The 13780-nt window shown below is 48.5% G+C and overlaps 1 protein-coding gene across 1 annotated transcript in view; it reads left to right on the top strand.

Moving 5' to 3' along the window:
* URB1 (URB1 ribosome biogenesis homolog) overlaps positions 1-13780 on the top strand; it is a 2274827-nt gene that overhangs the window by 1850066 nt on the left and 410981 nt on the right. Inside the window, exon 31 of the mRNA XM_069636341.1 lies at positions 7812-7972. Within this exon, the coding sequence (XP_069492442.1) occupies positions 7812-7972 (161 nt within the window). The remainder of the gene's footprint in view (positions 1-7811; positions 7973-13780) is intronic.

Genomic DNA, 13780 nt, shown 5'->3' with positions numbered 1-13780 from the left:
TTTAGTTCCTGTTACTTTAGCTGGCTGTTTTTTTTGTTTTTTTTTTTTCCTCGTTCTACTGGGCTCCCCTGTCTGGGCGTTTCCACTCCCAGGCATGTTATTCATGCACTAAAACCCCAAGTATGATGGGCAGAGGCAAGACGGTGAAGGTGGTATTGTGTCACCACTGAAGGCTGACACCTGCCGACCCCTAGGCTACCACAATGTGCTCCGCAGTGGACCTATAACAGGGTCCTCTATTTTATGGTAAAGGCCATCCAGTCTCAGGCATAATGTTTGCACAGTGGGTTTGCTGGGTTATTTTACTTATTTTTCTTGTTGTCCTGACCCTCTTTTTACTCGTTCACAGGCCCCCTGGGGTTTATCCAGGGGGGTTTATTGTGTCAAGTTTGTTTATCCTGTCTGTGTCACCCCTGTTTGTACGTAGTAGACTGCAGCTACCAGCAGGTCTAGTGTTTAATCTCATAACATTCTGCTCTGAACTTGTATGGTTTAATAGCATGGTAAGTTGGTTCAGGCAGGGACGTCATTTCACCAAAATGCCAGCGGTAGCGGAAATGACATCACACGACCCTTGGCCCCCTGATGACATCACAGGAAGTGATGTCATTTGACCCCACCCCAAAGCGATATTGCGGGAAATGATGGAACACAACCTTTCACCCGTTAACAAAACAGGAAGTTGCCTCACGTAGCTTTGTACACTACGAAAAATATGGTTACGATATCACTATGTGATGTACATTTCATACAAGAATGGATCGCCATATGTATCGTTAAGATCAGTGTGTATAGGCCCATATTACAAAATTACTGTGAATGCAATTAGACGTCCATGACCAAATGATATTGATGTGTTATGATATAGCACTTACGTGCTTTATATAGAAAATATATACACCCAATATCACCCAACCTGTGTTGGTACTCCTTTATCGACCTCAGAAGGATGAAAGGCTGAGTTGAGGTGTTTAAGAACAGACTAAATCAGTGACTCGCCCCCTGAAGTGTGCCTGAAATAAACCTTTAATGAGTCTAGCAATTATTGTGTAGAATTCCAGAAAGACACTGTTAGGCAGAAACCAGTTCAGTTCCCTTGGGGACCACTGCAAACAGTTTAAGACTACAGGTGTTAGCAGTAAACTCAATTGGTAGCAATCTGCACCACCCAGATTTACCTGGTAGCTGTGGCTGAGCAGTCGGACTTCTCTCAAGAAGAGTTAGGCAGTATGTAGAGTATACGGCTCAAAATACAGTAGTACAAGCAAACACTGACCAGAGCTTTGGTATAAAAATATATAATTATTTATTTTAAAAACACACTTCTAAAAATACACTGGCACTAATATGTCAAGCAAGTTCAAACACAGTCACTAGAAATATATGCACATCCCTAATTAATTATTTGACAAGACTAGGTTCATACAGCACTTATTTAGCAAAACAGAGGTGAGCGCGTAACCATAGATGGCACTCCAATAATTATTTAAAAAGGGAGAGAAAAGGCAGAAATAGGAAAGACACACAATACCAACACTTTTAAAGAACCACAGCAAGTCTACTGTAGAGCAAAAAGTTCATAGGCCAGGCCCACTCTTGGAGAGAGCAAGGCCTAATGTGCCCAAGATCACCCAGTGGAAATGCACTAAAAGTCTTTGCAGGAAAGTCAAAGAGGTTGGATCAAATTAGAAGGGTAATGTTAACAGGTCCGAGGTCACCGCAGGATAGAGAGTCAAGGATTTACGTGACACCTTGGAAAGTCTGTTGCAAGGGAGACCAGGCAGGACACAGTACCTGAAATGGTGAGAAAGCTCCAGCGGGGGCAGTTGTTCCTGGCAGCGGGTGCAAGTCGGTGCTTCGTCCAGGGGAAGAGAAGATCTCGACATGGAGGAAAGCTGGAGATTGTTGCACTGCCAGGGAAGTTGCAACGAGGAGTTTCCCGGTTAAAAGGTTCTACCCTTTTATTCGCTGTAGTGGTGACGCGTGGCTATCTGGTCGCCAGGGTGCTTGTCACGGGCAATTCGACCACGAGACGATCCAGAAAGGCGAAAAAGGCGAACTGGTTGGTCCCACCAGCTCAAAGGGAAGAAGACTCTCCTGGAAGAAGATCTTCTCTGTCATCGCTAAAGTGGTGAGTTTCATACAGCAGCGCCCCACCAGTGGTGTCGTCGTTGTAGATGGCTCAGCTTCTCCCCTCTTCGGATTCTTTAGGTCCTGTGGCGACTTCTGAAGTTCCAGTCCCCAAAGCCCTGCTTTTATGCAGCAAAACCCCCATTCATCAGCTTAGCTGTCAATCAAACATGCTAAGTGGTGAGCCGGGCGGCTCACCACTAGGCCAATCGCACAAGAGTGCGACTTGAGTTGCCAAGGCAACTCAGTCCAGGGTGCCTATTCCCCCCCCTCCCACACATCATGTAGACCCAGGCAGAGTGGCACCACTTTTGGAGGCTTCTGTGCAGAAGCCTGCCAAAAGTGAAACAAAGGGCTCGACTTGGATTGGAGTTGCAGAGGCGAACACAAACGCCATTTTAAAACCGAGTCCTAGCAAAAAGACCCAACCGGGGAATAAATATTAAATAAATAACTCGGCAGTATTTTGAACATTGCACCAAAAAAGTGGTGCGTTTAAAATGAATGGGAAAATCCCATAGGAAATATTCCGGTGGAATATTTCGCGTAGTAACCTCTGCCACCAGCCAGAAACACGACAAGGGGGGACAGGACAGTGCCCCCTTGAAAAACAGACCATGGGGCAATCAAATTACCCCTACCAGTACTTCCACAATATGATGGTTTGTACTGGTTCTGTTCACAATTTAAGACTAGTAAAGTCAATGGTGACTTTACATGCCCTGGGAGACAGTAGTCAGTCCCAGGGTATGGAGTCTATGTTTGGGGGTCACTATGACACCCCTGTGTTACTGCACTGAGGGTGCTGTGTAACACATATACCAAAAACATATGAAGCCCTATGGAGTAAAAGACCCCATAGCCCATAGAGCACATTACAAACTCAAAGGACATTCTCAAATCATGCCTAAGAGTGGGAGAAAAAGAGTCTCACTCTTAGGAGGAAAAAATAAACCCCAAAAATCCAGCAAAGCTGCTGGGGGACTCACTAGGTTTGGGAAATTAGCCTTAACAGAGAATTCTCCCTAACAGACACATTATTTGGTATTCCTATTCTTTCTTATTTAGGGTCAGTGCTGAAAGTGTTAGACTTGTGGCACTCCTGTTCTTATTTTTCTTCTTTTTTTTTTAAGGAGCCTGAACAAGAAAGCCAGCCACTCCAGAAGTAAAGAGCCACACGGTGCTGGCCACAGCCCAGGAGCTTGCATTAAAAAAAATATATATATATATATTTTTTAATTTATTTATTTATTTTTGAAAGAGTTCGCAAGGGAGACCTCAGAGGTCGCAGTTGCGACCTCTGGCGACCCCTAAATGACGTCCCTGGGTTCAGGCGGTTAGGCATCAATCGGTTGTGTCCCAGAAACGTATTATAGGAGGGGACAGTTCAGGAATCAAGACCTGGTGCCTGGAAGTGGATCGTCTGGGATCCATGTTTCAATGTTGGGCATACAAGGAGGCAGACTTTTTTGGTAGAAAAGATTTGAGTAACCTATGCCCGCAGGTGAATATGTATGTGTTCTGTTGAACAACACTATTACATTAAGGAATAATACTGGGTCAAACGTTTCATGTATTCACTGTCAACGAAAATATGTGTTAAAAGTAGTTTTATGCTCATTGATTGTGTATGACAACAGGGATTTTTTCACTTAACTTTGGGATACATATATGCCCCGATAGGGAGAGCCAGGTGTCCTATTACGTTTATGTTGAGGCGAGGGAGGAGTACATTAAATGTACTTTGCACTTTAGCCCAAAGTGTATCAGATGTGTACTGCACTTTACCAATGACAATTTTATATTTATATGTATTATTCTAATTCTTTACCACATGTCAAGCAGAGGAGACTCATGTTATCCTTGATATGTGCTGTAAAGTATAGTATTCTATTTATTGATCAATCTGCTTTAGGTTCTAATAAAATACTGTTCTATTTATCATATATAAACAACACCCTGAAACACGGCTGATAATCTCTTTGGTGTATGTTGTTTTATTAAGAACCTTGGGACCACATAAACGGTTTACCGACTGTATTAAGGCTAGTGCGTATGTTTCTTTTTACACAGGTAAAAGAGGGGAATCGGGGGCTAGCCTTACATTTCACCCGAAGGGAGGTGCTGATGTTCTTTGGACGTGGGCATAATTGGTGTTCCTGTCCTATTATAACCCCCAGACTCACAAAGTGCGCATGTGTGCGGTAAGGCGTTTGTGCCCATTCTCAGGTTCATCATGCATTACTATTTAAGGGCAGATTTACCTTACATAAGACTCTGACACGGAGGGGTCATAGTGTTTGCTATAAACCTTTATTCAAAGGTAAAAAGGAAAAGAACACCCTATCTCGCCCTAACACTAAGAGGGGTTTCCCTGCCTCAACTGAAATAACTAGTCTCAGAATGTCCAAAGCAAAAGTCCCAATGCCCAGTGTCAAAATCCTCACTCAGTCCCCTACACGCTAAACAAACTAAATCAAAGGAGAGGTCTTCTTGGTACAGTGAAATTACTCCCCTACCCTGCACAAAAGGCAGTTCTTGTCTTAGTAAGACTTTCACAGAGTGCATTCAGCCACTCCTTGGCACTTGGGGGAAATGTATCCCTTATCCCTTCCTCCAGCCTTTCTGAGGCTTACAATGCAGTTCCTTGGGGTCCCAGACCCTACTTGGCAGCCTCTCGCCGTATACTGCACTCAAGAATGACGGCCTGGATGGACCGCTCAAGCTGTAGTGGATCCTTGACCGTGGTAGGCAGACCTGGTTCCCTCTCACCAGGTACTGCGACAAAGAATAGCCTGAACACACTTCCCAAGCTGTAGTGGGTCCTTGACCTTGGTAGGCAGACCTGGTTCCGTCTCGCCAGGTACTGCGACGAAGAATAGCCTGAACACGCTTCCCAAGCTGTAGTGGGTCCTTGACCCTGATCGGCAGACCTGGTTCCCTCTCATCAAGTACTGCAATGAAGAAAAGTGGCATTCGGGGCTTCCCAATCTGTACTGGTTAATACAGACGTGGTTCACTAACCTCCGAAGCACTGCCATCAAGTTCCAGTTCTTTTTATTTGAGGGAGAGTCGCAGACCCACAATTGCAAACTTAGTTTCCCTTTCCGTGGGGCTGGTTCACTCTCCTGCCAAGACATAGTATGCCTCCATGTACTACTTTTCTTTTCTCCCACTGAATTAGGGTCCCAGACCCTCCTTTCCCAGCCTTTGACTCATGCCACCACCTCCTTAAGCTTTCCATGCCTTCCCGGCTATCCCTTGAGGCAGTTGGTCTCCTTTGCGGGGCTCCGGCACCTTCCTTGTGCTTCCCCTGCTCTGCGGCAGCTCTGCGGTCCTCTTTCCTTCAGGATAGTGTGGTCTCGTTCGCTCACGCTTCCCGGGTATCTGGGGCACCCAGAGTCTGGGTCTGCTTGCGGGTCTTGCAGTCCTTATATACTGGACTAGCCTCAGCATCTCTCTTCCTGGCGTCCCGGTCAAAACCCACCTGCCCACTGGTTTCCTCCAGGCTTTTGCGTTTCCTCAAGGGGGAGCTTGACAATGTGTGAAATCCCTCTTCAGTTTTTATCAGGTTTCTTCCAACATAATGTCGCGAACCACTACACTGGCAAAAGTGGTTGCAATGGTTATTTGGTATTGCTCCGCTCCTTCTCCTCGTCTCAGTACTAAGTGAGTGCTGGTGTGGTAACTCCCTAGAAATCTCCCTTGTCTCAGTACTCTCTGCCTGCCTCTTTCTAAATCTACCTGCCTCTACTCTCCTCCCTCTGCAACTAATCCAGAACAGGACTGCCTTGTCCTCAAGCTCTGGGATCGTATCTCTCCAGCTCTGAAATCTCTCCATTGGCTCCCATTGTATGCAAGGATTAAATTCAAAACCCTCTGCATTGTCCACAAGGCTTTCTGGGGCCTGGGTCCAAAATACCTTCTGCTATCCCTCCCCTCTCGAGCTCTTCGCTCCTCTACCTCCAACTCCCTCAGGGTCAGTCGTTTTTCAAAGAAACGAGCTGGGGGTAGATCTCTGTCTTTGGCTGGGGCCTCCCTCTGGAACAGCCTCCCTGCCACTCTAAAACTTGAGAAGAACCATCTCTGGTTCCGGAAGCACCTCAAGTCTTTACTCTTTTCTTCTGCCTTCGCTCCCCCTCTCCCCTGCTGATCTGTTCTCTCTTGGCACCGTGCACCTGGCCACCCTCTGTCCTCTAGGCCCAGGTACCTGCTCACCCTGCCACCCTCCCGCACTGCCTCCGGGCCACCCCCTGCACTGGGGTCTGTATCTGTACCCATACAGCCCCACCCCTTTTTTCTTCCTTGCCCTTATCAGACCTACCCTGTCTGCTGCCTTAAACCTAGCACTTGCAAATTGCTGGCTGCACTACCACTGTTTGTTGCCTATATTATTTATTTATTGTTATTTATCTGTTTCTCCTCTGCTTCGCACTTTCCACTTCTCCCCTCTTCCATGCACTTGTCCCCTCCCCCATGCGCTTGCGCATTCTCAATGTCACTCGGCCTAGTAAGATCACTGTTTTGTTGTCCCCTGTTACCCTCCCTTGCCTTGTCGCGCTCTGAAACACTTGTGTACGAGCGCGATAGAAAAAAAATCAATCTCAATATCAATACTTGGGCTGCTTTGGAAAAGTACTTGGGGTATGAGGGTAGGATTGAAGAGGAGTGAAGTGGGGTAACTGTGGGAGGGGGGTCTAGGGTCATGTGATTGGTGGGAATAACGCGTTCTCCCGATTTGGTCGTCACTGGTCCCATAGGGGGTTTTCCCCTCCCATGAGATCCACCTGCTGAGTACCACCCTCAGGGGGATTATCGGGTAGCAGCCTCACGACCCTAGCCTCATGGGAAGAGGCTCCTCCTTGGCAAGCAGTGATGACATTGTGGGATTCGTCACATTACCCAGACTTTTTCTTCTTGGGTAGCTGGAGTTCTCTGCCAAAAACTGTGACTTTAGAATGTAGCAGTGATCTACTAGTGAACTCACTATAATAAATCACTACCGTGCATGTTTCCTGTAGGACTCATTGGGCACTTTGTTACCATTTTTGTTCTTGTTTCTGAATGTGTTTAGGGGCGGACTGATACCTAGCTGGCCCAGTACATTATATCTAATTTAATGTCATCTTTAGAAATCCCATGTAAGGAGCTTGACTTGCACATTTGGAAGAGGTCCACCTCTTCACATCGGGTCTTCCTCATTCAAAAGAATGAAGCAGTTGTAGTTCTGTGGATTAATACATATAGCACAGTTTCATGAGCGGGAGTATAGTGTGCTGCGGTGTTGACATGGATATATGGTGAGCCCAAGCATAGGCATCCAAAGTCACCATCATCCCATGCCTCAGAACTGAACACACTGAAGCACCCAGCCTGCTTTGCTTGAACTTTTAATGGACTTCATTGTTAGTCTCCCACTTCCCTCCCCTTTACGTGACTTCAGGTCATGTTTCTCATGTTCTGGGTTTGTTTTGATTTACTGTATCCCAGGATCCCTGTGAGCAAATCTTTTAGGAATACTCAAATGAATCAATACATGCACATGTCAAGAGATCAGGTGGTACACATTGAAATGGCACTAACAAATTGTATGCTTCTTTTATATTATCTATGTGTGTACATGTTAGTCCCTCCTGCTCATTCACCTTCTTGTCTTTGCTCTCCTCCCCAATGTGCTGCAGAATTTGTTGTGGATTGCCGCAAGTTTGTGGAGGTCAATGCATTGGGTGTAACTGTGGCTGCCCTCAGCAGTTACGACTCCAGTATGAGAGCTGCTGCATATTATGTGCTTGGATCATTTTATGCTAATCTCGAGGGGGCTCGCTTTCGCGACAGGAAGCAGGTATGTAAGCAAAGATTGTGGCTGCAATTACCTCTGCTAAATGAATCGGGTGCTTATTCCATAGTGGGCTTGTTTTCTTTGTAAGTGAACCATAGACATCTTTCCAAAAGAAGCATAATTGTAACTGTTTGTTTTGCAGTTATATTGAGTACATGTTTCCAAATAATACACAGTGTAATTCATATACATGTAAAAAAAAAAATTAATAAATACTGCTATACAGAGCATACAACATGATCTATAAATCAGCAATTTTGCTTAACTTTGCACCAGGGAAAAGAGTTGGAGAGAGAACCTAGGATTAGGACATCAGTTTAAAAAAATAATTTTGCACATTACTTTCTATGAATGATTTCCATTAGTAAATTATCTGTATCACGCAGCCAAACACTATGGGCCTCATTACCGATCTGGCGGTAGCTGTGCCGGTAAAACCGGCAGGCTGCCGTCAGACTCGTGGGGATTTACCGGCTCCGGACATGCCGGATTACTGGGGCATTACAGCCCCGGTGATCCGGTAATTCCGGAGCCGGCATTCTGTAATCCCCATTCCCACAGCCACAGAACTTGTAGTTAGCCGGTCCAGAAAACGGTGCCGGTCCGGTTTTACCGGCACCGTTATATCCGCTGGCTAACTTGTGATGAGGGCCAATGTGTTTTGAACATAACTATACAAAATTGTTGAAGCCACTCTACTGAGAAAGAGCATGGTTCAAATAACTTCATCTATGGGAGGTTTCCCACTCAGGAAGGTCTACAACCACGTTTTGGCTCGCTGTGCCTTTCACAGAGGAAAAATATTAATTTGCATATCAGTCTGGTCCCACCCACCAGGGCAGGTCAGCACCGAAATGTTAGGCAATTCTCCTCTGAACAAGAGTACCTCTCTAAGCACAGTGAGAAAGAGGTCCATGTCTGGATAACCCTGGGTCTGATATCTGCAGGGGCAGATAAGACAGAGACCAGGAAAAACCAAAGAAACATACAGAACAACAGTAGAAGGAATTACCAAAGCACTGTGACAAGGTGGCCACTAGGAGGCATGAAGATAACTTCAGAGGCATTGGCAACAAATACTGATGCTACGCTGGGGCAGTCCTAGCAATATAAAGTAAAGACTGAGGAAGGACTGGAGGTGCTCCAGAGCAGGAAGAGCAGAGAGGGAAGCTGGTGTCCATCCTGCAGTGCCTGGGAATTTCAAACCTACGCTGCCCAAAACATCGAGAGACAGTTGGTCTCGGAAGCAGAAACCAAATGGAACCACGCAAGCATGTCTAAACCTGACTTGCTGCAGAAGCAGGAAGAATCAAGTGGTGCCATGGCCTCTCTGAGGTGGTCGTGTGATCCATAGAATAAGCTGAGACTGCCGTAGCAACGACTCCAAGGAGCTGCATTGACAAAAGAGGAGAAAAGCAGGAACATACGCTGAACGCGTGGAGAACAAAGTGTCCTGAGACCCCTGGAAGAACCGGTAGCATTTCCCAGTGAAGATACAGGTAATTGGAGCTGCGAGAATGCCGGGTAGGTCCAGGGAGCCCAAAGCGTCAAGTATTCCTCCGGGGAGTGCACTCCCTCGTCACAGTAGGGATACCCAGAGACCCAAGAGTCCAGTATTCCTCTGTAGTGACCTCATCATAGTAGTAGTATTCAGAGAAACAAGAGTCAAGCATTGTTAGGGAGGGATACCCCTAATATTCAAGACCTAAAAAGGCCTGATAAAATGCCAGCAATAAGAAGTAGAGTGGTGTGAGACAGGCATGGTATCAAGAGATGACACAGACAAATTGATAGATTTGGAAAACTTTTATTTATGATGGTCTACTCTAAGGTGGGAATGTTCCCTAATGAAAAGAAAACTAAGGGAAGTCTGTCAGTCAAAAGTAAAATACTGTCTGTGTCAAAATCTATGATTGCCCTCACTTCTAAATATTAATAAGATGGGGGGGCGCTGTTGCGCACGACGAAGATGGCCGCCTGAATCCTGAGCTCCTGCTCCAGTACAAGATCCGTCCAGAAAACATCTGTTTTGGAGCCACCTAAGCACCCACAAATGGCTGTGTAGACGAGCCGAGGTCTGGTCCCCAACGTCTTAAAATCCTGGTGGAAATCGGTCTCTGGCGCCGAAGTTACGCCGCTCTGAATTTGGCCCGACTGGTGTTGGGAGCGCGATCCGGCTCGGAGCTCCAGGCAGAGGCAACGCGGAGCCGTGGACTCTGGCGTGGAGGAGGCCGAGTGGGGGCGTGGCCATTGTCAGCGGCCCGCGCCTGACTCGCCCCCACGCTGAGCAGCTGCGGACTGAGAGCTGTTCGGCCGTGAAGACGAGGAGACGTTGTGCCCCCCTCAGGTACAATACCTGCTACTCTTCTGTGGCCCCACACCCCGGAATTTGCGGCGGAGACGCCAATAGACACGGCGGTGACATCCTGTTACGCGGCTGCCCGTGGCAGGGAGCTGGCACGTGGGGCGCGGAGGAATTGGCCCCGAGTGATCCGACACTCTCGGTGGACGGGAAGCCGGTCTCTGTGTTACGTGCGGGACCACGCCCGCTAAGACATTACATAAATTTACAGAGGCCAAAGCCCACGGCTTCGTGAAGCAGCGGGAGGTGAGGGGCCCCTGTGCCAGTGAGGGGGGACTGATGGAAACGCCCTACTAGCGGGCAACATGGCTCCTGATATTACATTGCACGCCCTACATCCGTGTAGTCTGCTGCGGAGTCCTTGCCTCCCGGTCCCCATCCAGAACTATCTGTTTGTCGTGGGTGCACATACGCAGGGGATTACACTACCTTTGGCGACTTCAGGCACGGTCGCCCTAGCGCATGAAGCCCTGTGCTGGTGGCCTGGCCAATCCCACGCGCTGGTGGACACCCAGTCTTCTATATAGGCCCTCTTCGGCGTAAACTGTGGTGCGCCCTGAGTTTTGACACCTAACTACGTGGGAGAAAATATCCATCGCTGGTGCCTAACATTGGGCCTTGGTGCCCTGGTACTGGGGTCCCTGCCGGAAAATCTACAGACGTCTTGGGAGCAAGGGGGATGAGGCGGGGGACCCCTGTTTCCCCAGCTGCAAACTCTGTTGTCCTGATCCAGGTGGCTTTGCTGAATATCCACAAACAACGGGCCGGGGCTGGCACCATGGGCGAGCCGCACAGGGCTGGGAAGGGAGGCAAGACGCCCAGTAACAAGAGGAAGGGTCCTATGGATGCATTTACTGGCAGCCAGGCGCCGGACGCCATAACTGAGGTGCACGCTGACGCTAATGAAACCCCACCTGCAGACATTGAAGGACGGGAGGACAAGCTGACCATGCTTGTGGAAAATGGATTCCGAGCAGTCAACATGAAACTGGACGATATAGTGTCTACCATTGGCTCCCTGAAGGCAAGAGTTGAAAAAGAGAGCATACGTGTCACTGATGCAGAAAATAGAATTAGTAGTAACGAAGATGCTATCTCACAACATGGTCGTGACATCGCTCAGCTTAAGGAAGCCATGACTAAAATGCAACATAAATGCGAGGATCTTGAATCTAGATCAAGACGTAATAACATCCGTGTGGTCGGCGTGGCAGAGTCATTTGGGAAAGGCCAAATGGAGAAACAACTTGAACAACTGCTTAAAACACTATTCGGTCCTGAGTCATTCTCCGAACATTTCTTGATGGAGAGAGCCCACCGTACTCTTGCCCCGGCCCCCAAACCAGGTGCTCCCCCTCGCATAATAATTGCATGGCTGCTTAATTATAGAGATAGGGACACAATCCTGCGGCTGGCCAGGGAGGCTGGTACGCTTCAACACGAGGAATGCCGAATACATATATATCCAGACTTTTCTGCAGGGGTCCAGGCGAGCAGGCGATCATATGAACCAGTTAAGAGACTCCTTAGAGACCGCCAGATTCCATATGCTCTGATGTTCCCGGCAAAGATGAGGATCCAACATGCGGGTAGGGCGCATTTTTTCGAATCCCCGACTGAGGCCACACAGTATATAGAGACTTCCATACCTCTCCCCCCGAGGGGGGGCAGGCCGGCACAGAACAATAGACCAAGACCCGAGGACTAGGGATCTCCGGCGACCGGATTGGTCTGTATCCTTATGTAGTATCCACTGCAGCCTTATGGGTCCTACAAGCAGGGCGGCTCCATTCCATGTGACTATTGGAGATTGGAGCCAATCAGGCGGCCATGTGAGGCAACATGGCTACCCCGGGAATGTTCCACGATTGTTTTTGGGTACATCGTCAAGTTGGGGGTGATGAGGGTGGGGGAGGTAAGAGGGGTTGGAAATGGGTGTTCTTGGTGTGGAAATTTGGACCACCTGAAGGGGTTTCGTTCGAATACAAGGGTGGCTTCGGCCGGAAGTTTGGTCAATGCCAAAACAAGCTCGACCACGGTTATTGAGTGGGGCAATATTCCGCAGTTGATGTGGACGGTGGGTGGGACAAAGTTGGGGCAGATGTTGTGGGTTCCTGGTGTCAGATCGGGATGGTTTTGGGAGTTTCTGTTTAAAGGAGTTGGATTGTTAAAATCAGAGAGCGGTTGCATGGCAGAATGGCCGCATCACTTGCGAGGCTACGGACGGATTGATTTTTACAACATGCGGGTATGGCACAGGCTGATAGGGGCTAAGAAGTCAAGCTACTCTCCTGGAATATTTGCGGGCTTAACAACCCGGTGAAGGCGAGGAGGGTGGCAGCATGTGTTACACGCCACGATCCTCATATTCTTTTCATTCAAGAGACGCACGGACTGGGTAATGTCAATTCTGCATTCCTGTCAAGATGGGGCCCCCAGAGATACTACACGGAATACTCAACACAGTCTAGGGGAGTGTTAACCCTCATACACCCCAAGCTGTGCTTTAAATACCACTCCAGTAAAATAGATCCGCTTGGCAGATATGCACTAGTCTGGGGGGAGTTGGCGGGATACCAATTATTCTCCAGCATGGGGTCTGGCATGGATTCACATGCTCATGAATATTCCCCGTCGTCAGGCTGGGAATCCTCGGTAAAGAAAAAACCAGTATCAGTTTCGTTTCTGATCTGTCTTTCGTAGTAATAACCAATCACTGGTCTCTGCGTCATACTGACCACAGCCAATGACTGCCCTCTACCTAAGCACCGCCTCTGGCAGCCATCTTCAGATTTTTACCGCACGTTCATGTGTTGGGATCCTCGTGCTATTGCTCTCGAGCGTTAGTGCTATTTTTTCGCGCTTTTTCACAAAAACTTCGATTCTTTCGGTCAAAAGAGCCTCAAGCTCCACCGATCCTACATCCGATCAACGGGGACCCGTGTCGGATTCATCTGTGCCCCTCAAGGGTGAAGATTTCGTCGAGCTACACTTCGGAGGACTCCAGAAGCTTCTCAGGCCCGGTCTCGGAGATGGCCCAGGAGAAGGGAAGCTCGACGCCCGGAAAGCTGTTCAGGGCCTGCCCTGGATGCCAGCTGCAGAACGTCTTCAAGGAGGACGAACACTCTTTCTGCCTTTACTGCCTTCATGGGGACAAGACGCACGTGGAGAAGGACTGTGCGTTTTGCGGCAACATGTCGGAACGGACCATGAAGGACCGCCATCAACGTCTCGCCAGCTGGCTGGAGGGTAAGAGCCCGTCTGGCGAGAAGAAGAAGAAATCTGAGCGGTCTTCTAAGACCTTTGAGGGCGCCCCGGCGACGGGGGCCCAACATAAGGCCAAGCACCGCGAGTCCGCTGGCACCGGGAGCGCCGAACGGTCGGGCTCTACGGGCGCCAGGCAGGGCGCACCCTCCCCGGCACCATCAACCACGAGCCAACGCTCTGGG

The sequence above is a fragment of the Ambystoma mexicanum genome, chromosome 7p, assembly GCF_040938575.1.
Source record: "Ambystoma mexicanum isolate Mex_15411 chromosome 7p, UKY_AmexF1_1, whole genome shotgun sequence".
NCBI lineage: Eukaryota > Metazoa > Chordata > Amphibia > Caudata > Ambystomatidae > Ambystoma > Ambystoma mexicanum.
This window is presented reverse-complemented; position numbering and strand designations above follow the sequence as displayed.